We start from the raw sequence: 23,880 nt of genomic DNA on the forward strand, positions 1-23,880 counted from the left end.
TTGATCTCCTGACCTCGTGATCCACCCACCTCGGCCTCCCAGAATCCTGGGATTACAGGCATGAGCCACCACACCTGGCCAACTTGTTTTTCTTAAAAGAACCTTTGGTAAATAATTGGTTTCTGTGGCTTCAGCTATAATTCAGATTACAGTTTTCAAAGCAGTGTTTCCTAAAGTTGTTGGTGCAAAATTGTTTTCCATGACTTGAACCTAGTTGTTCTGAAGCTAATATATAATAATAATGGCTTCTCCCCAATTTATGGTAGAAAACAGTACAAAGTAACCGAGTAAATATCTGTTAGTGGGTAAAAGCACATAATGCTTAGTTCATTACTTTTTTAAAAAAACACATGTAATTGTGTTCCAAAAATACATGTATAGTAATGGCATTTCTTGGTATTACTTGGTTTGTGCGATAGAATAAAATATTAGAATTTTATGGTGTTTGAATTAGTTATCTATTGCTCTGTAATAAATTTAGCAGCTTAAAACAACAAACATTATCTCACAGTTTCTGTGGGTCAGGATTCTGTGCAGTTAACCTTGGGTCCACTTGCTCGGCCTCTCACCAGGCAGTGAAGGTGTTTGTAGCGGCTATGATCATCCCAAGGCGGGATAGGGAGGGAATCCATCTCCAAGCTCACTCACGTATATGTTGGCAGGATTTATCTCTCAGGCTGTTGTACTGGGCCTCCGTTTCTAGATGGCTATTGGTCAGAGCCATACCTTGTCATGTGGGCCTCTCCATAGGGCACCTCATCACATGGCAACTGGCTTCCATCAGAGGGAGCAATGGAAAGAGCAGGAGAAGGGTGACCAAGGCAGGCATCGTTTTGTCCTTGTAGCCTCATCTCAGAAGTGATGTTATTACTTTTGTTGCATTCTCTGTGTTAGAAGTGAGTCAGTAGGTCCAGAGGCGGGAATTTTACAAGGGTGTGAGTGGCAGGAGGTGAGGGTGATTGGGGCCATTTAGAGGCTGCCTACCAGTGCTGAAGAAAATTATTGACTTCTATGAGCTGTAGCAGCAGACAGTGCTATGCAAGGAGAATGGCTGTCTCAAAAGTCCAACTCCTCACATGGGTTTTAATGTGTTGCCTTTTTCCCCCATACATTTTGTTTAAATCCATGTTAATCTTGCCATTTAGTGATGTGGTTTAATTGCATATTTGGGTTAGTCTGTATGTAAATGTTTAATATAGGTGTCTCTGTGCTAAACAGGAATCCTATTCATCTTCCTCACCAATATGGTTTGTGGACTCTGATGAGCCAAATCTGACATCAGTTCTGGAACATCTAGAAGATACTAAGAACAACCATTCGGTGAAGAGAGAAGCCAAGCTATTTTCTCTTTTCCTCATGAACATTATATTTAGAAATTAAATGTTAGATAATAGGATATAAAAGCATGATTAATGACTATATTCTTGGAGGAATTCAAGTCTGGGTATTTTAAGTCCTTCGAATCTTATTTACTACCTGGTTTCTCTTTATTATTTCCCACATGTATAACCTTAGTTTAGATTAGGAATTCAAGATCTCCTTTTCCCTGAATTCTAACCATTAAGCCAAGCAAGCATTTTGGGTAGAGATGACTAGCCAAGGTGGGAGGTAGAAAAAAGACCAAGGTGGAAGGTAGAAAAAAGACCAAGGTGGAAGTGAAGGGAGAGATGGGTAGAGTCACACCAGAATTAGTGTGAGGGAATTGCCTTTTCTTTCAAGAGTCTGTAAGTCTGCAGTGAAAGTCAAAGGTATTTAAATAGAAAGTTTTGTTTTTGTTTTTAGTATATAAAGAACTATAACTTTCCATGTTGCAAAAATTTTAAAAACCTTTATTATAAAACTTATAAGCAGCCATAGGCTTATAAAACTCATAAGCAATCAATAGTAAAATATAGAAAAAAAAGGAAAAAAAAGTCTCTGATAATTTTTCTACCTAATATAATCACGGTTGACATGATGGCTATTTTCTACCAGTATATATTTTTTCTTTGCTAGTAAAATACATAACCCTTATACATATATTTAAATAGTTGAGGTCATATTCTCTATAGTTTTATATTATTTTAAAAAGCATTTACTAGGCCGGGCATGGTGGCTCACATCTGTAATCCCAGCACTTTGGGAGGCCGAGGCAGGCAGATCATGAGGTCAGAAGATCGAAACCATCCTGGCTAACACGGTGAAACCCTGTCTGTACTAAAAATACAAAAATTAGCCGGGCATGGTGGCAGGTGCACCTGTAGTCCCAGCCACTCGGGAGATTGAGGCAGGAGAATGGTGTGAACCTGGGAAACGGAGCTTGCAGTGAGCCGAGATCATGCCACTGCACTCCAGCCTGGGGGACAGAGTGAGACTCCATCTCTAAAAAAATTAAAAATTAAAAATTAGAAAAAAGCATTTACTGTATTTTCCCATGATGTCATAATCTTTATAGAAAAATAATCATTATTTTAAGTTGACATAATTGTTTACCTAAAAATATCCAAAGGAACCAACTGAAAACAATTTTTAAGATTGCTGGTGAAAAGCTCTGTTACTGAAAAATCAATAGCCTACCCGAATATTAGCTATAATCACATAGGAGATATAGTGATAAAGTATTTTTTCAAGTATTTCAGCAAAAATTAAATACCTAGGAATAAACTTCAATATGCAGGACTTTTATCAAGAGCATGACAAAATTTTGCTGAGTGGAATGAAAGATTTGCATTCTATGTCCCTGGATGAGCAGATTTCATATTATAAATATGTTATCACCATGTCTTCATATTAATTTATAAATATAATTTCTGCTGGGCACAGTGGCTCACACTAGTAATCCCAAAAGTTTGGGAAGCGGAGGCGGGTAGATGACAATTAGCTGGGTGTGGTGGCACACACTTGTAGTCCAACTACTCAGGAGGCTGAGGTGGGAAGATCACTTGAGCCTTGGAAACAAAGATTGCAGTGATCTGAGATCATGCCTCTGAACTCCAGCCTAGGTGACAGAGTAAGACTCTGTCTAAAAAAAAAAAAAAAAAAAAAAAAAAATTCCCAGCAGATTTATTTTTGGAACTTGAAAAACTGACTCTAAAGTTTGTGTAGAAGAGTAAATAATAAAAAATAATAAAGAAGAGACTTGTTCAACCAGGTATTAAATAAAATATTGTGGAATCGCCCTGGGCCACACAGATAAAGGCAATAGAAGTTTAGAACCAGAGTCATGCTAATGAGAATTTTATAAGACAAAGGCGATATTTTAACTTCATAGGGAAAAGACAGATTATTCTGTAAATAGTCTTAGGAGAACTGACCATTTGAGGAAGTTTGAGTCTCAACTCCAATTTTTGTCAAAATAAGTTATAGTTGGTTTACACACATATATTCTTAAGAAATGAAGAACAGGGGTTTGAAGATATTTTAAGAGTTAAGGCTGAGGCTGGGCACAGTGGTTCATGCCTGTAATCCCAGCACTTTGCGAGGCCAAGGTGGAAGGATTGCTTGAGCCCAGGAGTTTGAGATCAGCCTGGGCAACATGGCAAGACCCCCTCTTCTCTCTCTAGTTATAGATATACATATACATATACAAAAAAAGAGTTAAGGTTTATATGGAGAGCCATAAAGATAAGAGGTAAAAATTAATTAAAAGCTAGATGGACACATGTTTACATCTCCAGCAAGGGGGTTGATGGGAAAGAATGATAGACATAGCTCCGTTACTGCTACCTCCTTTTAGGAAGTTGCTTCTGAACATCTAAAGATAACAGTTTTATAATAGCAAAAATGAGGTTTTTTTTACTAAAACATTACATAAACATGTTCTTAAAGTTAAATGAAGTAGGATATAAAATTGGGCCTAGTGTTTATAAAAGTAAATATATTTGCATGAAGGAGAAACAACTACCTGCCACTCTTACAGTCTCTGCCAGTTTAAAATAGCTAGTTTCTTGAGCAAATAATCTACGTCTGCACCTTTTTTCACTGAATTCATTGTAATCTGGATTCTGCCTTCATCATTGCACTAAAATTTATCTCCTAGTTGCCAAATCCAGTGGCTCCCCTCTTAGTCCCCAAATTGACCCCTCTGCAGTATTTCCATACTGTTGATTGTTCCCTTGTTGAAACATTCCTCCATTCTTAATGTCCACCAATAAACAGTTGGTTAAATAAAAATTATAGTGTAGAGTTTTATAATAGAGTATTCTGTTGTAGACCAAAAAAAGGCAGCCAGTCCTTCCATAAGCATGTGCAAACTTCGAAGACATATTAAGTAAAAAAGTAAGGCATAAAATACTGTGTATAATCTGGCCCCTTTAGTATACAGTGTAAAAAAATCCATATCTGTGCTTGTTTATACTTACTTTTTTCTCCCCTGGTGGATGCAGCAAACTGTGAATAGTAGAACCCAATTAAAAAATAAATTGAGTGGCTTCTGTGCCAGGCCCTGTGATAATTGGGTATAAAAGACAAAAAAGGCATGTCCCTGTTGTCTGGGAAGGGACATGATAATCTAAATTGGACTTCCATCAGATTCCTTTCTCCTGTTTTGATCTTATCACCCTGCCTTGGTCTCCTCCAATCTCTTCCTCCTTGGCCTACTTCTTTCTTCTCTTCTCATTCTGTGCTTTCTCTGAGTAATCTTTGACTCCTATTACTGAAGTCATGACCTGTGTTCCAGGGATTCCTAAATTCATATTTACCTCTAGAGTTTCAAACTCATATATCTGTCTGTATATCATATATGTTAGGGAATCTCACTTGGAGTGCCATGGGTGTTCAAAATGATGACATTTACATTTTCATGTATCCACCTCTTAGCACTCTATCAGCCCCATCATGTGTTCCCTCAATAATTCTCCTCATCATTGTGAGTGGGACAAAATGATATAATCAAACTAGTCACCCGTGCCTAAACCTGGGAACTGTCTTAGCGTTCTTTTATATGCTACTGTTCTCTGACCTCCCCAAACTAGTAAATTTCTAAGACCTGCCCTTCTGAATGTCTCTTACTATTTTCCCTGTGATCTCAGTTTCTTCCTCCCATTCCTTCAAATGATTTTTGTGTGTGTGTGGTGAGGGAAGGGAGTAAAATTGAAATTTGTGGAAAATGTACTACCTTGTCTTTCTTGTTGCTTAGTATGACTCCACTACCCTGCTGCCTCTCTCCCCCAGCACTCCTGTAGCCCCTTCTGTGCCAGAGATCAGTGTCCAGGTCTGTGTCCAGATCACCCCGCCTCATCTTCATTATGTAGTTAGCACAAACAGCATATTGGGTGCATAACAAATCCACACTGGGGCTCGGAGCTTCCTTTTAAGCATGAGGATTTTTGGTGGATCCAAATTTACTGTTCAACCTTCCTTGTTTCCACTTGCTTCATTGCTCACTTTGGGAAGGCTTATTCTTTGCTTTGTCAACCCATTCTAATCCTGTGTCTTCTTTCTTTGTCCTTTGTAAACCTGCTTCTTTCTCTTCATCTCTTTTCTTGATCAGAGACACCCAGGAAATTGTTCCTGACCAAGTGAAGTGAGTGCCTTATTAGATCCCATTTGAGTCACCTTATCCATTGAAAATCATTTTAAACAATGAAAACCACACTTGTGCACATAGTTTACCTTGCTTACTTGCTTAAAGTAAATATGCTTACAACACAATTTGGACTTGACTATGGAAATTTACAGTTATTCTTTGCAGTTTCCTAGTGAATCATTATTTTTTAGACAGACAATTACAAGCCTACTAAATATCCAGTGTTTTCACAGGTTTCATCTAAGCTTTACCATTCTCGGAAAGTTTTCATTTCTTTGTTTTACAGATGGGGAGACTCAAACTCAGGGAATTAGATACGATATCCAAGGTCATCTAGATTCCCAGGCTCTGTCTGCTAGATCACATTTGCTTATGTACTTTTAACTGACTATGACTGGAATATATAATTGTATAATCCATGTGTAGAAACACTGCCTATGTGTTTTTTTTCTTTTTTTTTTTTGGTAGCCTCATTAATGCATTAATGTTCTCTTGTTTGAAGTTGTAAGTTTCTAAGAAAACAAGGTAGCAATGAGAAATTGGACAATGTCTGGAACTTCTTCCTCTGCCTTAATTGTTGTCATTCTGCTAGGTATCAGTTGTAGTGATTGTACACCCAAGCCATTGTAACTTTCTTAAACTAGAGGCTCCTGAAAATATTTTGAAGAGTATTTCTTTAACTGTAAGCTGCAGTTGAGCAGTAACAAACATTTTTATTTCCTCCTGGATTGATTACAGTAGTCATAACATTATTAATGTCTTCTAAGGACTCTTTAACATGCTTATTTACTGAAATGTGTTTTGTAGCTTCGTCAGCAATTGAAATGGTTGATACGTGAACTCTGCAGATTCTATAACCTTCCTAAGCACCTGGATGTTGGGTAACAGTTACAATATAGTAGAAAAGGATACTGAGAGAATGGGGGCAGGCCTACCTTAAATAGAGTGGGGAGGTGGCACTAAGCTAAAACTGCCAGGATGAAAAGAAGTCAGACATTAAGAGTAGACAGAGGATATTATCGAGGCAAGACACCGAATGTGTAAAATCCCAGAGGCAGGAGAGAGGGGTGTTTCCGAGGATCTGAGAGCTCCATGAACCAGCACAGGGGTTGCAGGGTTTGGGGGTCATGGTATAATCTAAGAGAGGCCATCAGAGGCTCGATCTTGCTGGCCTGGTAGGTCCTGATAAAGAATTTGGATTTTACTTTATTTGCAGTAGAAAGCTCCTGATGGTTTTACCCAGGGGAGTAAGCATAATCTTACGGATGTTTTAAGAAGCTTACATTTGAGGCAAACATTTTATCCTTTAACATTTCTTCTCTCTTTCTATAATTTTTTTTCTGAACCATTTGAACATGAGTTACATACATCATAACTAAATACTTTGGCTTATTTTTATGAAGAATGGAGATCTCATATAGCTTTAGAACAATTATCAACTTCATAAATTTACATGAACAATGCTTTTATCTAATGTACCATCTGTATTCCAATTTTGTCAGTTTGTCTAATAGTGTTCTTTATAGCAATTTTACCCCTTCCAGGATCCAATCTGGGGTAAGGTATTGCATTTAATCATCATGACTTTAGTATCATTTAATCTGGAGCATTCCAGATTTTGTCTTTCATTATATAAATATTTTTGAAGAATTCAGTTTCTCCCCTCCACCATTAAAAACAAATGTTCTTCATTTTGTGTTTATGTGCTGTTTCCTTGTGATTAGATTGGGGTTATGTATTCTTGGTATAAATTCTGTACAGGGATGTTATACCTTCTTTAGAATATCACATCTGGAGGTACATAAAGTCCACCTGTTCCTCATAGGTGATGTTCATTCTGATCACCTGATCAAGATATTGCCTGATTTCTCCATTGTATAATTACTTTTTGTTTTCTCCCTTGCACCTGGTTAACAGCCTGTGGGGGAACATTTTATGTCCATGCCAGTATCCTGCTGCTTTTCAGCACTGCCCCCTAGATTGAGCATGATGATTCTTGTCTGATCCAGTCCTTACTATGAAGGTGGGCGAAGTGATGGTTTTCTAATTTCCCATTTACCTGTGTTTGCCATTTAGTCCTTGGCATAGACTATAAACTGAGCTCTGGCTTCTCTCCCATTTTTTTCTATTATTGGTTGGACTTGTGAGTTCCCATATTTTTTAATGGTTTACAATTCATTACTTAATTATTTTTGAAGTTCAGTTGGTTTGGCTGGTGAGATCCCTTCAAGCTGGTTCCTATGCCCTTGTATCATGTTCCCATCATTTTTGTGGAGAGCGCTTCATTAATTTCCAGCAAAACAAAGTGCTCTAGGCTTATCTTGAACTCACATGTCTGATATCATTTGGATATTTGTCCCCTCCAAATCTCATGTTGAAATTTCACCCCCAGTGTTGCAGGTGGGGCCTAGTGGGAGGTGTCTGGTTCATGAGGACAGATCTCTTATGAATGGCTTGGTGCTGTCCTCACAGTAATGATTGAGTTCTCACTCTTAGCACCTGTGAGAACTAATTATCTAAAACAGCCTAGCATCTCTGTCCCCTCTCTCTTGCTTCTGGTCTCCTGTCATGTGACCTTTGTACATGTGGGCTCCCCTTTGCCTTCTGCCATGAATGGAAGATTCCTGAAACCCTCACCAGATGCAAATGCTGGCACCATGCTTCTTGTACAGCCTGCAGAAGTGTGAGCCAAATATACCTATTTTCTTTATAAATTATCCAGCCTCAGGTATTTCTTTGTAGCAACATAAATGGACTAAGTCAATGTCCCAGCTCTGGAATAGGCCTTTCTGCCAGGAGCCCTTTAATGGGGAAAGGTATTAGAGGTCGGGACCTTTATCTCTTGGTTATCTACTTGTAGATAACCAAATTCACTGTTTTCTAGTTTATTTTCTGTTTCTTTTTGTGATGATAAGCAGATATATGCATGTTTTTTATTTTCTCTTTTTCCTTATACAACATGTAACATACTACATGTGTACATTACTGTTTTTTTTGTTTGTTTGTTTGTTTTTGTTTTTTTTTTTTGACGGAGTCTCACTCTGTTGCCAGGCTGGAGTGCAGTGGCATGATCTTGGCTCACTCCAACCTCCACCTCCCTGGTTCAAGCAATTCTCCTGCCTCAGTCTCCTGCATAGCTGGGACTATAGGCGTGCACCACCACGCCCAGCTAATTTTTGTATTTTTAGCAGAGACGGGGTTTCACCATGTTGGTCAGGATGGTCTCAATCTCTTGACCTTGTGATCTGCCTGCCTTGGCCTCCCAAAGTGCTGGGATTACTTGCATGAGCCACCGTGCCCAGCCTGAACATTACTTTTTTTGCCTCATAAAATCTCCTGGAAATCGTTCCATATCAGTTCAGAGATCCTCTTAATTATTTTTTTAACAGCTTCATAGTGCTCCATTTTGTGTGTGCACTATAGCTTATTGAACCAATCTCCTATGAGGTACTTTACAATCACAACTCTTACATTGAATTTGTGTGCATTTGCATTTTTGCATTCTTGTATCTTCGGAATAAATTTCTAGAAGTGGGATTGCTGGGTTGAAAAAGAAATGTATATTTAGTGTTATTAGAACTTTGTCATTGCTTTATTTTGCTGTCATTTTTCTCAATTTTTCAGTTGAGAATTTATTTCCATTCTTTTGTTTTTATCAATATAGGTGTTAAGAGTTATGAATTTTTTTCTGATTGTTGATCTGTGTATTGCATAGATTTGTAGTATTTTCATTATCACTATTTTAAAGAAAGTCTGTACTTTCCTTTTTCATTTCTCCTTTCAATAAAGAGATGCTTAAGAGTTTTAAAATTTCCATGTGAAAAGGCTTTTTGTTGTTGTTTTATTTTTAATTTCTAATTTTATTGCATTGGGGGCTGAGATTGTTGTACCTAATGTTTCTACTTTATGAAACCTACTGAGGTCTTTCTTGAGCTCTACAAATGATTAATTTATATGAAGAATCTATACATTTGTTTAAGAGGAAGGTGCATCTTCCATTTTCAGAGTATAGTTTATATAGATAGATATATATACATATTGATAATGTGAATATATTCAAAATATCTACTTTTTAATTATATTGTTTGGGTCTTTTACATCCTTTTTTATGGGGGCACTTGAATGTACTCAGAGAGTGGTTATTTTCCTTTTTTTTTTTTTTTTTGAGATGGAGTTTTGCTCTTGTTGCCCAAGCTGGAGTGCGATGGCATGATCTCAGCTCACCACAACCTCCACCTCCTAGGTTCGAGCGATCCTCCTGCCTCAGCCTCCGAAGTAGCTGGGGTTACAGGCATGCGCCACCACACCCAGCTAATTTTTTGTATTTTTAGTAGAGATGGGACTTCTCTATGTTGGTCAGGCTGGTCTCGAACTTCTGACCTCAGGTGATCTGCCCACCTCAGCATCCCAAAGTGCTGGGATTACAGGCATGAGCCACCACGCCCAGCCTTGTTATTTTCCTTTTATTAGTGTGTTTCTCTTTCTCCTTTAGTTTCCTGTAGTTTTTTTCAAATTACAGGTGTATAGATATTCATAATTGCTATATTTTCATTGTGGAATGTGGCACTTAACATTACAAAATGTCCTTCTTTGTCTTATTTAATGCTTTTTGGCTTGAATAATTTTTTAGTATATGTCTCAAATATTGCATGGGACATATTTATATAAACATTATTTTTTGTTTATCTGAAGTTCAAATGTAAATGTATTTTATCTGGCAATCCTAAATACAGAAAAGTCCTAAAAACAAAGACTGCTGCCAAGACCCACATTGTGTGATTTAAATTACAATTCCCATTAAAATGGACTAGGCCACCTTGGAGAAATAATAGATTCCTTGAATATAAGGTGCTGGAACATTTTATCAAACCAAAAATCAAGGAAGCAATTAAATTCTCAGGAGTCAACTTAAAGAAGCTTCTGCTCCACAAGAGTGCAGAACCATCTGTAAATCATGGCCAAATTTTACCTTCCTCAGTCAACTGGTCATATGAAACTTTTCATGAGGCCACAGGAGTTGTGATCATCTGGGTGACTTGTTTATGCCAAAAACTCGTACATAATCTGTTTGAGCCTGATCTGGCCTACACCTCTTTTATTTAATGATAGGATGCTGCTGTATATACCCAACCTTATGGCTTGATGGGTCAAATAACATTCAATTCATGGAGGGAAACTTGGGTAGCATGGTAATTTGATGGTGCCTGATAAAGCACTCAGTCTCTACTATAGCCCAGAAGCAAACCAGAAGCTGCTTCTCAAAAGCAGAATAGTTAATCCCAACACTTTGGGAGGCAAAGGTGGGAAGATCTCTTGAGGCCAAGAGTTCAAGACCAGCCTGGGCAACATAGCAAGACCCCATCACTACAAAATTTTTTTTTAATTAGCTGGGCATGGTGGTATGCACCTGTAGTCCCAGTTACTGAGGAGGCTGAGGTGGGAGGGTTGCTTGAGCCCAGCAGGTCGAGGTTGCAGTGAGCCAAGAGCTTACCACTGCACTCTAGGTTGGGTAACTCTTATCTGCCACAGACATTTCAAGCACCATCAGATCTGTTGTTCATGTGGCCCACATAGAAAAGTAGCTTGCATAGCAGCATTACCTGTTTCAGAATCTTCTTAGGTTCTCAGTCTTACTTAACACTGGCAGTCTTGAGTTACGTAGTAATTGGTTTAGAAAAATATGTCCAAATGAGGTATATGTTGCCTCCAAAGAGGCCCAAGTAGGCCTTATGCCTTTTAGTAAAAGGGACTAATTATCCTCCACCTTGGAACTGACATCTCTGAATGCTCTGAACTACTTAATGCCTGGAAATTTCACTGAGGTGACAGCCCTCTGAATTTTTACATTTGGGGATATATTTCCTTCTCTATGACCTCCATGTGCCTTATCAAGGTGACTATAGTGTTTGCTATTTCCTGCTCATCAGGGAAAATCAGCATGCTATCATCAATGATAGGACACCAGCATGATATCCTATGGAATACAGCAGCAATCAAAGTCCTTGTGGACTAGATTATCACATAAAACTAAAGAGTTTATATTGTCTTGAGGTGCTACCCTGTGAAGGTGTATTGCCAGCCTTGTCAGCTGAAATAAAATGGTGCTTGATAGCCCTTAACTAATAGATATAAAGAAAAAAGTATTAGCCAGCTCAATAGGTGCATATCAGGTGCTAGGGGTTATGCTGATTTACTCCAACAATGAAATCATATCTGGAAGAGCAGCTGCAACTGGAATCATCATCTAATTAAATTTATATTAATCTACTATAATTCTCTAACATCCATTTGTCTTCTACATAGGCTAAATGTAAATGGGATGGTAAGGTAAGGTAAATGGGGTGTGATGCGAATCTCCACCCCTGCATCTTTCAAGTTCTTGAGGGTAGCAGTAATCTGTGCAATTCCTTCAGGAATGCAGTATTGCTTTTGATTTACTATTTTTGTATGTTGATAAAGTTCTCGTGGTTTCTGCTTGGCCTTTCCTACCAGAATAATAGCCTTATGTCCAAGGGTCAGGGAAACATTGTAGGGATTCTGCCAGTTTGGAGTATATCTATTCAAACTCTGCATTCTAGAACTGAGGAAATAACTACAATGTGAGTTTGGAAACCCAGTGGGCTCACTGGGTATTGTGTGATCCTAGCTAAAACCTGGAAATAACCCAAATTTTCCATCAACAAATGAATAAACAAATTATGGTATATCCATACAATGGAATACTACTCAGAAAAAAAGAAATAACAATAGATACACACAAACATAGGTAAACATCAAAATTATTGTGCCGAGTGAAAGTAGCTAAACAAAAGGAGGACATACTGTGTGGTTCCATTTGTAGAAAATCAAGAAAATGCAAACTAACCTATAGTGACAGGAAGCAGACTGGTGGTTGCGTAGGGATTGGGAGCGGAGACCCAAGAGAGACAAATTCCAAAGGGTCCCAAGGAAATTCTGGGGTGGCTTAAGTGGGTCCACGACATTCAGTGATGTGTTGGTCATGACAGAATGGCAGAAGCAGAAACTCCATGGCAGTGGATTGAGAAATGATGAATAATGAGGAGCCAGTGGGTCCTGTGTAACTGTATCCAGAGGCTTCCTGAGGAAGGACTAAAAAAGATACAGTGATATTGGTTAGCAACATACTTCATGGAATCTCCTCCTGGGTGCTGTTTGGGATTCCACTTAGCTTAATCCAATGAGCTTGTCCCCCTCTGCTCCTTCTCCTGCACTGATTCTGCTCCTAGAGTGGAATTTACCTGCCTTTCCTCCTTGCTAACATCTCCCAACCTTTATTTTCCAGAGCAATTTCTCCCTTTCTCAAACCACACCAGTCCAAGCTAAGCTTTTCCACTTCAGGACTCTTAGGGCATTATTACCTGTATCACATTATATGACATGCTCGATTAAATTCTGCCAAAGTTGAAAAGTACCAGTGTTAAGTGTGTAGAAACTGGCATCAGACTATCTGAGTTTGATTCCACCTTTGTCATGCAGTGGCTGTGGGACTTTAGTCAAGTGACACAGTCTCGCTGTGCTTCAATTTCTCCAGCTATAAGCAGATATAACAGTATCTCTTGTTATGAGGATTAAAGGAGTTACTACTATTACAGACTTTAGAACAGTGTTTGTCACATCTAAGCCCTAAGAATAGTGATAAAAATCAATTTGTGTTCCTGCTCCAGGAAGTTTCACGCTCATGGTTAAGAGGGATACAAAGATATATGTGGCATTTGCCCTAGACTCAAGGAGCCAGCAATTTCGTGCTGGTCAGATTTAGATTTCACAGCGATTTTCAATATGCCCTGGCCCAGCGGCCTCAGTACTTGGGCAACTTTGGCATGAAAGGCCAGAAAGTCCATTTATAATAAATGGCCACTTTTTAGAACCTGTTTGCAAGGCAAAAGAATGGTGACTGCCAGAATTCAAGAGGAGGAAAGGGTGAAGCCTTTTTGGAGAACGCAGATGATGGTCTTTTTGCAAGGTTTTGGAAGATTTTCTTTTCAACGGACTAAAAACTACTACCAATAGCCTCTAGACAGGCCTCGAAGGGCAGGGGAGGCCCTTCAGACCCCATTTCCCCACTGCCCCTAACCCTACGGTGGGCCTGGCCTCAGGCCCAGTCCCGCCCCTGCAGGGTATCTGGCCTAAGCCTTGACCCTCCCCGCCCAGCGCCCCGCCCCTCCGCGCCCCGCCCCCACCGGCGCTCCGCCCAGCGCCCGCCCCGCCCCCTCCCAGCCCAGCGCCCCGCCCCTCCCAGCCCAGCGCCCCGCCCCCGCCCAGCGCCCGCCCCCTCCCCGCCCAGCGCCCCGCCCCTCGCCCGGCGCCCCGCCCCGCCCAGCGCCCCGCCCCTGCAACGTGTAGGCCTCGGCTCCATCGCCGCCCCATGGCTGCGTCGCCGCCCCATCGCCCCGCCCCTCCCGGGAGCCCTGTCTTCTGCCCTGCGCTGAGTGTCCGCGTCGCACTCGCCGCAGTCGCGGGCACCCCGCTCGGCGTCGGTGCCTGAGGGGGGCCGCCATGGCGGCCGAGGCCCTGGCGGCGGAGGCCGTGGCGTCGCGCCTGGAGCGGCAGGAGGAGGACATCCGCTGGCTGTGGTCGGAGGTCCAGCGCCTGAGGGACGAGCAGCTGAACGCGCCCTGCAGCTGCCAGGCGGAGGGGCCGTGCCTCTCGCGGGAGGTAGCGCAGCTCCGGGCCGAGAACCGCGACCTGCGCCACTGCCTGTGCAGCCTGCGGCTGTGCCTCGCCGAGGAGCGGAGCCGCCAGGCCACGCTGGAGGCCGGCGCACAGGTAACCGGGCGGTGGGGACACAGGAGAGGACGCGGCGGGGCGGACCGAGACGGTGCGCACCGAACGGTTTTCAACCCCGGGGGCAGGTGCGGGGGCGCCCTGGGAGAGTGCCCGCCCAGTGCCCTGCCCTGCTTGGTGCTCCCGTGTGACCTGGGGAGCCGCTGGGTTTCCAGCAGTCGCCAGACTTAACCAAATGCTGTTGATTTCTGAATTCGTCCATTAAAGAGCCTGCCACACATCTTCTTCAGTAGCAGAAATAGGGTTTTCATTTGTTTGAAAAAATGCTGGAGTGTTTAAAACTCGTTATTCCTTCCTTGGGCAGAATAACAGCTGCGTACGTAAACTCTTTCATTCCCTCTGGTTCTTTTTTGTTGTTGGGTTTTTTTTGGACGAGAAGTTTTAGCTTTTTGTGCTCTTGTTTTGGTAGTTTATCTTGAGAGGATAGCTGTATATTTAACATTTTTATTTAATACGGTATTTTATGATTTGTAGAAAGGATAAATTATCTTCTTTTAACATCATAAACTTCTGAGTCCTGAAGCTTCTCAGGCTGTGAGATGTTCTGCAGTCCTTTAGGAAGGACAGCTGCGGTGAACTAGCAACATCTTCAGGAAATAGTGCATTTGATGTGGTGGGCAGCAACCACACATTTTCCAGCCACATTATTTGTTTAAAGTTCAGGACAAAAAGTTTTCAAGAGCACAGTATATTAAATGTGCTTAGCAACAGTGTGACAGGAAGGACTGAACCCTGGAGGATGACTTGCCCACTGAGAGTTGTAGCTGTTGGTCAGGAGAGCCCAGCTATGAGCTTCTAAACACGGGGCACTTGCAGCCTGCTGGCATGACTCTCTTCTTAAGATGTGTTGCTTTTTCTTGCCATTGATGTGAGTCATTTGTAATTTATCTTTCAGCCTCCTTCTAGTCAAAGCCAAGACAAGGACATGAAAAAGAAGGAAATGAAGGAAAGCGAGGCTGACAGCGAGGTAAGTTGTTGCTGTGGAAACAATATGAAATACTACCTGTAATTTTAAATATGTGTATATAGTTAATTACCTAGGATTTCCAATAAAAATTACTGATTAAATTATTATTTGGGTCACATTCGTGTATTTAAAACTTTTCAAGCCTTAAATATGAGATGTCTTGAGAAATGAGCTGCCCATATTTTATAAACACGTGTATTTAATCGATTTAAGTTGTGCTAGCAGTTGTTTTTTTTTGTTTGTTTGTTTTGTTTTTTTAAGACGGAGGTTTGCTCCTGTTGCCCAGGCTAGAGTGCAATGGCATGATCTCGGTCACTGCAGCCTCCACTTCCCAGGTTCAAGCGATTCTCCTGCCTCAGCCTCCTGAGTAGCTGGGACTACAGGTGCATGCCACCAAGCCTGGCTATTTTTTTTTTTTTTTTTAGTAGAGATGGGGTTTTACCGTGTTAGCCAGGAGGATGTCGATCTCCTGACCTCGTGATCCGCCCGCCTCGGCTTCCCAAAGTGCTGGGATTACAGGCGTGAGCCACTGCGCCCGGCTTTTTTTTTTTTTTTTTTGTATTCAGGAAACTAGCTACTTTGCTTTTGTATATAAAGCATTAAAACAACCAGTAAGTATTTATCTAGCATCAACATTTGGTAGGAGTGGAGGAGGAATACCTGGGCCCACAGAAATTAGTCTGGTTGAGGAATTCAGGCAGACTCAGGGCAAACAACTAGTGAACAGAGTACGATGGTGTACAAGTAAGTGCTGTAATGTGTGACTGTGTACACATTCTGTAAACAGTAGAAAAGGGAGGTGTCATGGGGGCTGGGCGTGCGGCTGTCTCAAAGAAAACAAAGGGGGGGAGGTGCCAGCGAGTAAAATAGGTAGAGGAGGCAGGCTTTGAGGTGGACCTTTAGAGCTAAGGAGAAATTAGGCAGAGAGGAACCTTTTGGAGGTGGGAAGTACACATGCTCTTAGTCTTACAGTGGGGTTATGTCCCAATAAAACCAATGTGAGTTAAAAATGTATTTAATACACCTAAGCTAGTGATCATCGTAGCTTAGCCTAGCCTATATTAAAAGTGCTCAGAACACTTAGATTAGCTTACAGTTGGGCAAAATCCTCTAACACAAAGCCTATTTTATTATGAAGTGTTGAATATCTCATGTAATTTATTGAATACTGTACTGAGTGAAAAACAGAATGGTTATATGGATACTGAAAGTACAGTTTCTACTGAGTGCATATGACTTTCACATCATCAAAGTTGAAAAATTGTGGCTGGGTATGGTGACTCACGCCTGTAATCCCAGCATTTTGGGAGGCCAAGGCAGGTAAATCATTTGAGGTCAGGAGTTCAAGACCAGCCTGGCCAACGTGGCGAAACCCCATCTCTACTACAAATACGAAAATTAGTCTGGCAGGGTGGTGCGTGCCTGTAATCCCAGCTACTCGGGAGGCTAAGGCAGGAAAATCACTTGAACCTGGGAGGCAGAGGCTGCAGTGAGCTGACTTCGTGCCCCTGCACTCCAGCCTGGGCGACAAAGCAAGACTCCATCTCAAAACAGCAGCAACAACAACAACAACAAACCAAACAACAACAAAAAAATAAAAATCGTAATTCAAACCGTGGTAAGTTTGGGACCATCTGTAGAACTGAGAAGGCAGTGAGGGGGTGAGGCTGATTCAGAGTTGAGCAACTGGAAAACAGTAGGCTGTATATATTAATCTCATTATGTTCTAATAATTTCCAGGTGAAACATCAACCAATTTTCATAAAGGAAAGATTGAAGCTTTTTGAAATACTGAAGAAAGACCATCAGCTCTTACTTGCCATTTATGGAAAAAAGGGGGATACAAGCAATATCATCACAGTAAGAGTGGCTGGTGGGCAAACAGTGCAAGGGGAAGTCTGGAAAACAACGCCTTACCAAGTGGCTGCTGAAATTAGGTAAACTATAGTGTGGAAAAGATATTCAATATTAAGTAATTATACTGGAGCCTGGTGAAAATGTTTTCTTAGGGACCGCTAATGTGTTACTTCATTCTCACAATACTAAAAGGACATATCCAAGACTGGGTTATTTATAAAGGAAGAAGATTTAATTGACTCACAGTTCTGCAGGGCTGGGGAGGCTTCAGAAAACTTACAATCGTGGCAGAAGGGGAAGCAAGCATGTCCTTCTTCACATGGCAGCAGCAAGGAGAAGTGCAGAGCAAAGTAGGGGGAAAATCCCTTGTGAAACCATCAGATCTCATGAGAACGCACTCACTATCAAAGAACAGCATGGAGGTAACAGCCCCTGTGATTCAATCACCTCCCACTGGGTCCCTTCCACAAAACATGGGGGTTATGGGGACTACAGTTCAAGATGAGGTTTGGATGGGCACACAGCCAAACCGTATCAGCTAAATTTTTTTTTCTTATTCAGTTGAATACATTAAATGTATTTAATTTTTTCCTCTGGCTTCTCCAAGGGCCATGTAAATAAGTAGTTGAATATCAGAACACAATCATTTCCTGTTCTAATAAAAATATATAGGAGAGAAAAAAATCTGTAATTCTTGACAGGCCATTTTACACTGAGTTTATTCGTCAATCAAGTAATTTCCATGAGTTTTTACAGGTCTTAATTATAGATTGAAGATATATGTGTTAGACCTATTATCGGTCTTGGAAAGTGCTTTGACCTTTCTAGAAATTAGATATGTTAGTGAACTTATATTGTTTTGACTAATGTTAATTCTTAGCGTTAAATGCAATTGTTTAGAAGCTATTATATAAATACAATTATATAGCTTCTATACAATTGTATTAATGCCATGTAAATAAATGTTTATCATTTAAAAAGCAAACTGTTTCAACAACTGAAATTCTCAGATTTTCTTTGAAAACTATGGCTAAGATTGTATTTCTGAGTCATCCTATTATATTGTTAAATGCTCTCTCCACCTATTTTCATTTTTTCCAGGAGGAGTGATGTGCTAGGAGAAAACAGGTTTTGAGGCAAGAATAAGCTTGTTTTCTCATGGAGAGTCAGGTTGCATGTTAAATGTGTTGGGTCAGTATTTCTCAAAGTGTAGACCCAGACCAGCAGCATGGGCATCACCTGGAAACTTGTTAGAAAAGCAAATTTGGGGGTCCCACCTCAAACCCCCTGAACTGATCAGCCATCAGTGTTTTTATGAGCCCTCCAGGGGCTTCTAATGCAAGCTAACCATCTAGAAGTGACCAGTCCAGCCTAGTGGACATTTCTGGTCCATGCAGTTATTTATGGACCCAGCCTCCTCCCATCTTGTTGATCTGCTGTCCCCTAGGTAGGGTTTCTTTGTGTCTAGTGGTGGAAGCTGGGTCCTTGCATGGGCCTGCCTACAGTCAGGAGGAAGAGAAGCTGCAGAACAATGATGCTTTGAGGCCAAGACCCCATAGTGGCTGGCTTCGATTTCCACTTACATCCTCTTAGCTCACATTTAGTCACATGGCTATGCCTAGCTGTAAGAGAGAATGGGAATATAGCTCCAACGGCCGCCCAGCCACATGTCCACCTAAAGCATTCATACCATGGAAGAGAGGAATGGTTTATGGAACAACAGAGTCTGCCACAGTCTGCCCCTCTGACATCCAGATATCTGTGGGTACTCTTCTTTCAACGTCTGACACACTCACTCCCCAAGTGAGACAACTCTTATGTTCCATAGCTCAAAGCCTGGGATTTCTGAGTGATGTACAGAACAACCCCATCAAGCAGACCACTTGTATTCTAGCAACAAATAAACTAATAGACAAGTCTGCTCACACCACATGTGCATGCAGTACACAGAAGAGAATCACAAAGCGTGTGCTTGGAAAAGAGGAGGAGAAATGTAGCAGGGACTGGTATAGAGAAGTCATCAGATTCTGCTTGAAGCCACTGTGAGGCCCCACAGCCTGGCAGCGGTTAGTGCTTGTGTCAGCCCACCTGTTCATCCTTTGTTCTCTGGAAGCAGCTGTCTTATCCATGATCCCCCATGGGCTCTGATTTTGCACTTTGGGAAGTTCAGAGTTGTCCATTGCCCTCATTTGTCACATCTGAAGTGCACGACAGTTTGTCCTCTTGGGATCTGTGCAGTTTCCACAGCTCAGTTCTGTGGTGCACACCTGGGGCCTGAGGGTTCCTTGAAGGATCACATAGTCACAGATATTTGTGAGCTGGGCTTATAATTTGTTTGGCAATATAATTTCTATGATCAGTTGGCCATAGTAGGCTTCTGGTCTGTTTGCAGCTAATCCGTTCCACGTGAAAGTAATCTCACTTAAAGACTCTTGTAGGTAGAGACTTCTCACCCTGTTGTTTCATGGCTTTTTTGTTTGGCTCACTCCTGTCTCCTTGTTTAATGGACTGAGATCATATGAAGCAAAGGCTTGTGGGAGGGAGGCACTCTTGCTCTCTCATCCTTGCAGTTCCACTGGCCTCTGTTGTCTGGATTTATGTGTGGCCTTTGAGAAGGGCTGTCAATGCCTGTCCCTCCTGCGGTTTGGGAAAGAAGATTGTCTTCCCCATCTTGCATAGCTCCATGTTTCTGAACTTTTAGTCAGTTGAATTACAGGACACGGGCAGAGGGAGTCTCCCTACCCCTACCATCTCTGCTAGCAAACTAGATTGTTTTCATCTGAGATAACTCATTCTTGTAGCTTCTTGCTGCAAGCAACAAGAGTTACCCAGGGTATACCAACACTGTCCCCCCACTCCCACCCCACCCCTTTTTTCGATCTTGGCTCACCACAACCTCCACCCTCCAGTTTCAAGTGATTCTCCTGCCTCAGCCTCCCGAGTTGCTGAGATTACAGGAATGTGCCACCACACTCAGCTAATTTTGTATTTTTAGTAGAGATGGGGTTTCTCCATGTTGGTCAGGCTGGTCTCGAACTCCCAGCCTCAGGTGATCTGCCCACCTCAGCCTCCCAAAATGCTGGGATTACAGGCGTGAACCACCACGCCCGGCCCTACTCTCCCCTTTTATATCTGCTTGTGTGCTGCAAGCACTGTGACACATGGTTTGCCTGCAAGTTTTATCAAATATTTTGTTATACTATCACAAAGGTTATTGGCTCTCCATATCTTAGAATCTGTTTCCTTGTTACTCACTGCCAGTCTGCTAAGCCAGTGCCACTTATTTTGGATTTTTACTTCCAGGTCCTTATTTCTGTATTACTTAAGATATATACTAAGCTGCTACAACAAACATCGCAAAAAACTCAGTTGCTTGAATATGGTCAAAGTCTGTTTTTCGTATAGCAGTCTAGACGTGGGTGGTCAGGTTGACTGGGTGACATGTCTCCATATGGTCTTTTGGGGACCCAGATTTCTCCCATCTTGTTGCTGATCTGTCTGTACAATGTTGCCCTTGTCTACATGGTCCAGAAAGAATAGCACATGCGTTCCCATCTACAGAAGGTGGAGAGAGGATGGAGAAGTGCCCTCCGCTGTTTTAATGATGAGACACAGAAGTGTTACACATGACTTTTCCTTCTATCCACTGGCTCCAAACCTGGCCACATGGCCACATCTAGCTGCAAGGAAGGCTGGAAAACTCTTTGTGTAGAAGAAGGGCAGAATGGGTTTGTGGAACACTAGCCATCTATGACAGCCAGTAAAAATGAAAAGAAAGTTCTACTTTATTAGTAACATCTAACATTTATTAAGTTCTTCTTATCATATGTACACATTATGTAATCCTGAGTATAAACGAATGAGGAAGGTCCTATAATCCCCATTTCGTAGATAAGAAAACTGAGGCCTAAAGAAGCTGAGTAAATTGTCCAGTATTTAAACCCAGGTTGGCCTCTCACCTGTGTGCTCCTAACCACAATGCTGTACTGCTGCTCAAGTTAATCACAGAAATGTAAATTAAAAGATTACATTGTAGGCTGGGCACGGTGGCTCACATCTGTAACCCCAGCACTTTGGGAGGTGAAGGTGGGCAGATCACTTGGGGTCAGGAGTTTGAGACCAGCCTGGCCAACAGGGTGAAACCCTGTCTCTACTACAAATACAAAAAGTAGCCGGACGTGGTGGCATGTGCCTGTAATCCCAGCTACTCGGGAGGTCGAGTCAGGAGAATCACTTGAACCCAGAAGGCAGAGGTTGTCGTGAGCCGACATTGCACCACTGCACTCCAGCCTGGGCAGCAGGGTGAGACCCTGTCTCAAAAAAAAAAAAAAAATTATGTTGCAGAGTTGATACAATTTAATGGTACCTAACATTATGAGAACTCAGAGACAAGATGCTCTTGCAACTCTGCTGGTAGGAAAATTTTGCAATATATTCTGACAGAAATCCCTGAAAATGCATTTCCCTTGACCTAGCAGTTTTACTTCCAGAATTTTTCCTGAGCAAATAATTGAGTAAGATATATGTTCAAGAATGTTAATTGCAGCATTGTTTTTCATTGCTACTCATCCCCCAAAGTACCCATAAAAAATAATTAAAATGCCTAGCAAATATTAGTTCCTCTGTGACTATTAAATGTCATGTTTTGGAAATCTGTCTCCTGTTAGGGAAAATGCTGTGATTTATTGTGAAGTTTAAGAAGTAGGTTATAAAATAACATAATTATGATACTATTAAATATTTTTTATTCCTATATATTAAATAACTTGGAAAGATATAAACAAAACATCAATGGTAATTTCTTGGTGGTGGAATTATAGGTGATTTTGTGTGTGTGTGTGTTTCTGTGCTTTCCAGGTTTCCTTTCTTAACTTGTAATTTTGTCAACAATTTTCAAACAATAAATGTTATTTAAAAGATACCCCAAAAAAAAGAGAAAGAGATCAACACCTCACCAGAAGACCATCCTGGCCAATATGGGGAAACCCCATCTCTACTAAAAATACAAAAGTTAGCTGAGCATGGTGGCATGCGCCTGTAGTCCCAGCTACTCGGGAGGCCGAGGCAGGAGAATCACTTGAACCCAGGAAGCAGGGGTTGCAGTGAGCCAAGATTGCAGCACTGCACTCCAGCCTGGCGACAAGGTGAGACTCTGTCTCAAAAAAAAAAAAAAGAAAATAGACAAAGGAAGCGGATAGTTCATAAAAGTAAAAATAGCTTGTAAGCATGAACCAAAATTAATAATTAAATCAAAACAACAATTTTCAACGTCACATTGACAAAGATTTTAAAAATCGGGGTACATGGAAGTGATGTGTTCAAATGACATCAGAAATCTGTCAAACGTACATCCCCTTTGATCTAGTAATTCCAATTCTGTGGATGTATTCCCAGAAAACAGTCACAGAAGTGGCAAGATGCCTGTGTACAGATGTCTGTGCAATGTACTCTATGAGAGCAAAACTTAGGCGACTTCAGTGTGCAGCAGTGGAGGCTTCATTAATAAATACAATACTTCTAGACTGCTTTGGAAGGCAATCTGAGGCATGACAGAGAAAACGCAAGCTGTACAACTATGTTGGCAACTGCTTTTAAAGACAGCACATATGTGTGCGTGGAGTGGATGGAGGTAGAAAAACCACTGGATAGAAATGTACCAAAATGTTATAAGTAGTGATTTATGATATTTATGTGTGATTTTTATTTTATCCTGTGGGCTTTCTCAGTTTTCCAAGTTTTTTTTTAAACAGTGAATGTATATTACTTTTCTACATAAATATTGCAAAACAAGAAATATCTGTCCTATTAGTTTACGTTTGTACTTTTTATACACTTCAAAAAAAAAAACCCTAGCAATTCTTTTAATCTTTTAAGGAATCATTGTAACAATGATAAAGTTAACTACCAAGTGGCTTTTGTCTTCCTAGTCAGGAACTGGCTGAAAGCACAGTAATAGCCAAAGTCAGTGGTGAGCTGTGGGACCTGGACCGCCCGTTGGAAGGGGACTCCTCTCTAGAGCTGCTTACATTTGATAATGAGGAAGCTCAAGCTGTGAGTATTTAAAAACCAGACAGCCAAACTTTGGATAGTTATGTTGTAAACTACATTATGTAAGAGGCCACATACTGAAGTCACGAATGTTGAGTCTTTTGGGGGTTTCTAAGATTTAAAATTTGAATATTGATGTTTAATAAATATTTGTGGCATGAATGTATACAAATACATGTCAGTTTTTAAAGTAGCCCATATTTATAATTTCTTTCTTTCTTTCTTTCTTTCTTTCTTTCTTTCTTTCTTTCTTTCTTTCTTTCTTTCTTTCTTTCTTTTTTTTTTGAGATGGGGTCTTACTCTGTCACCCAGACTGGAGTGCAGTGGCGCAATCACAGCTCACTGCAGCCTCACCCTCCCCTGGCTCAGGTCATCCTCCCACCTCAGCCTCCCAGCCACCTGGGACTACAGGTGCACACCACCGCACTCAGCTAATTTTTCATATTTTTTGTAGAGACAGGGTTTTGCTATGTTGCCCAGGCTGTTCTCAAACTCCTGGGCTCAAGCAGTATGCCTCCCTCAGCCTCCCATAGTGCTAGGATTACAGGTGTGGGCCACTGTGCCCAGCCTTATCATTTCTTACAATAATCATTTCCTTAAGTTAGAATGCTTTGGTTATTAAATCAACATGTGTTTGAAATGAATTGTTAAGAGGCCATTAAAAATGGGTCTACTTTATAATTTAATATGTATAGGA

General features: G+C 41.1%; 1 protein-coding gene across 1 annotated transcript in view; it reads left to right on the forward strand.

The window, feature by feature from the left end:
* The first annotated feature begins 13,922 nt into the window (after positions 1–13,922).
* TARS3 (threonyl-tRNA synthetase 3) overlaps positions 13,923–23,880 on the forward strand; it is a 70,362-nt gene continuing 60,404 nt past the window's right edge. The window contains exons 1-4 of the mRNA XM_032174323.2: positions 13,923–14,293; positions 15,207–15,278; positions 17,019–17,215; positions 23,063–23,186. Coding sequence (XP_032030214.1) covers positions 14,024–14,293; positions 15,207–15,278; positions 17,019–17,215; positions 23,063–23,186 — 663 coding nt within the window. The 5' untranslated portion in view covers positions 13,923–14,023. The remainder of the gene's footprint in view (positions 14,294–15,206; positions 15,279–17,018; positions 17,216–23,062; positions 23,187–23,880) is intronic.

The sequence above is a fragment of the Hylobates moloch genome, unplaced genomic scaffold, assembly GCF_009828535.3.
Source record: "Hylobates moloch isolate HMO894 unplaced genomic scaffold, HMol_V3 SCAFFOLD_14, whole genome shotgun sequence".
Lineage (NCBI taxonomy): Eukaryota > Metazoa > Chordata > Mammalia > Primates > Hylobatidae > Hylobates > Hylobates moloch.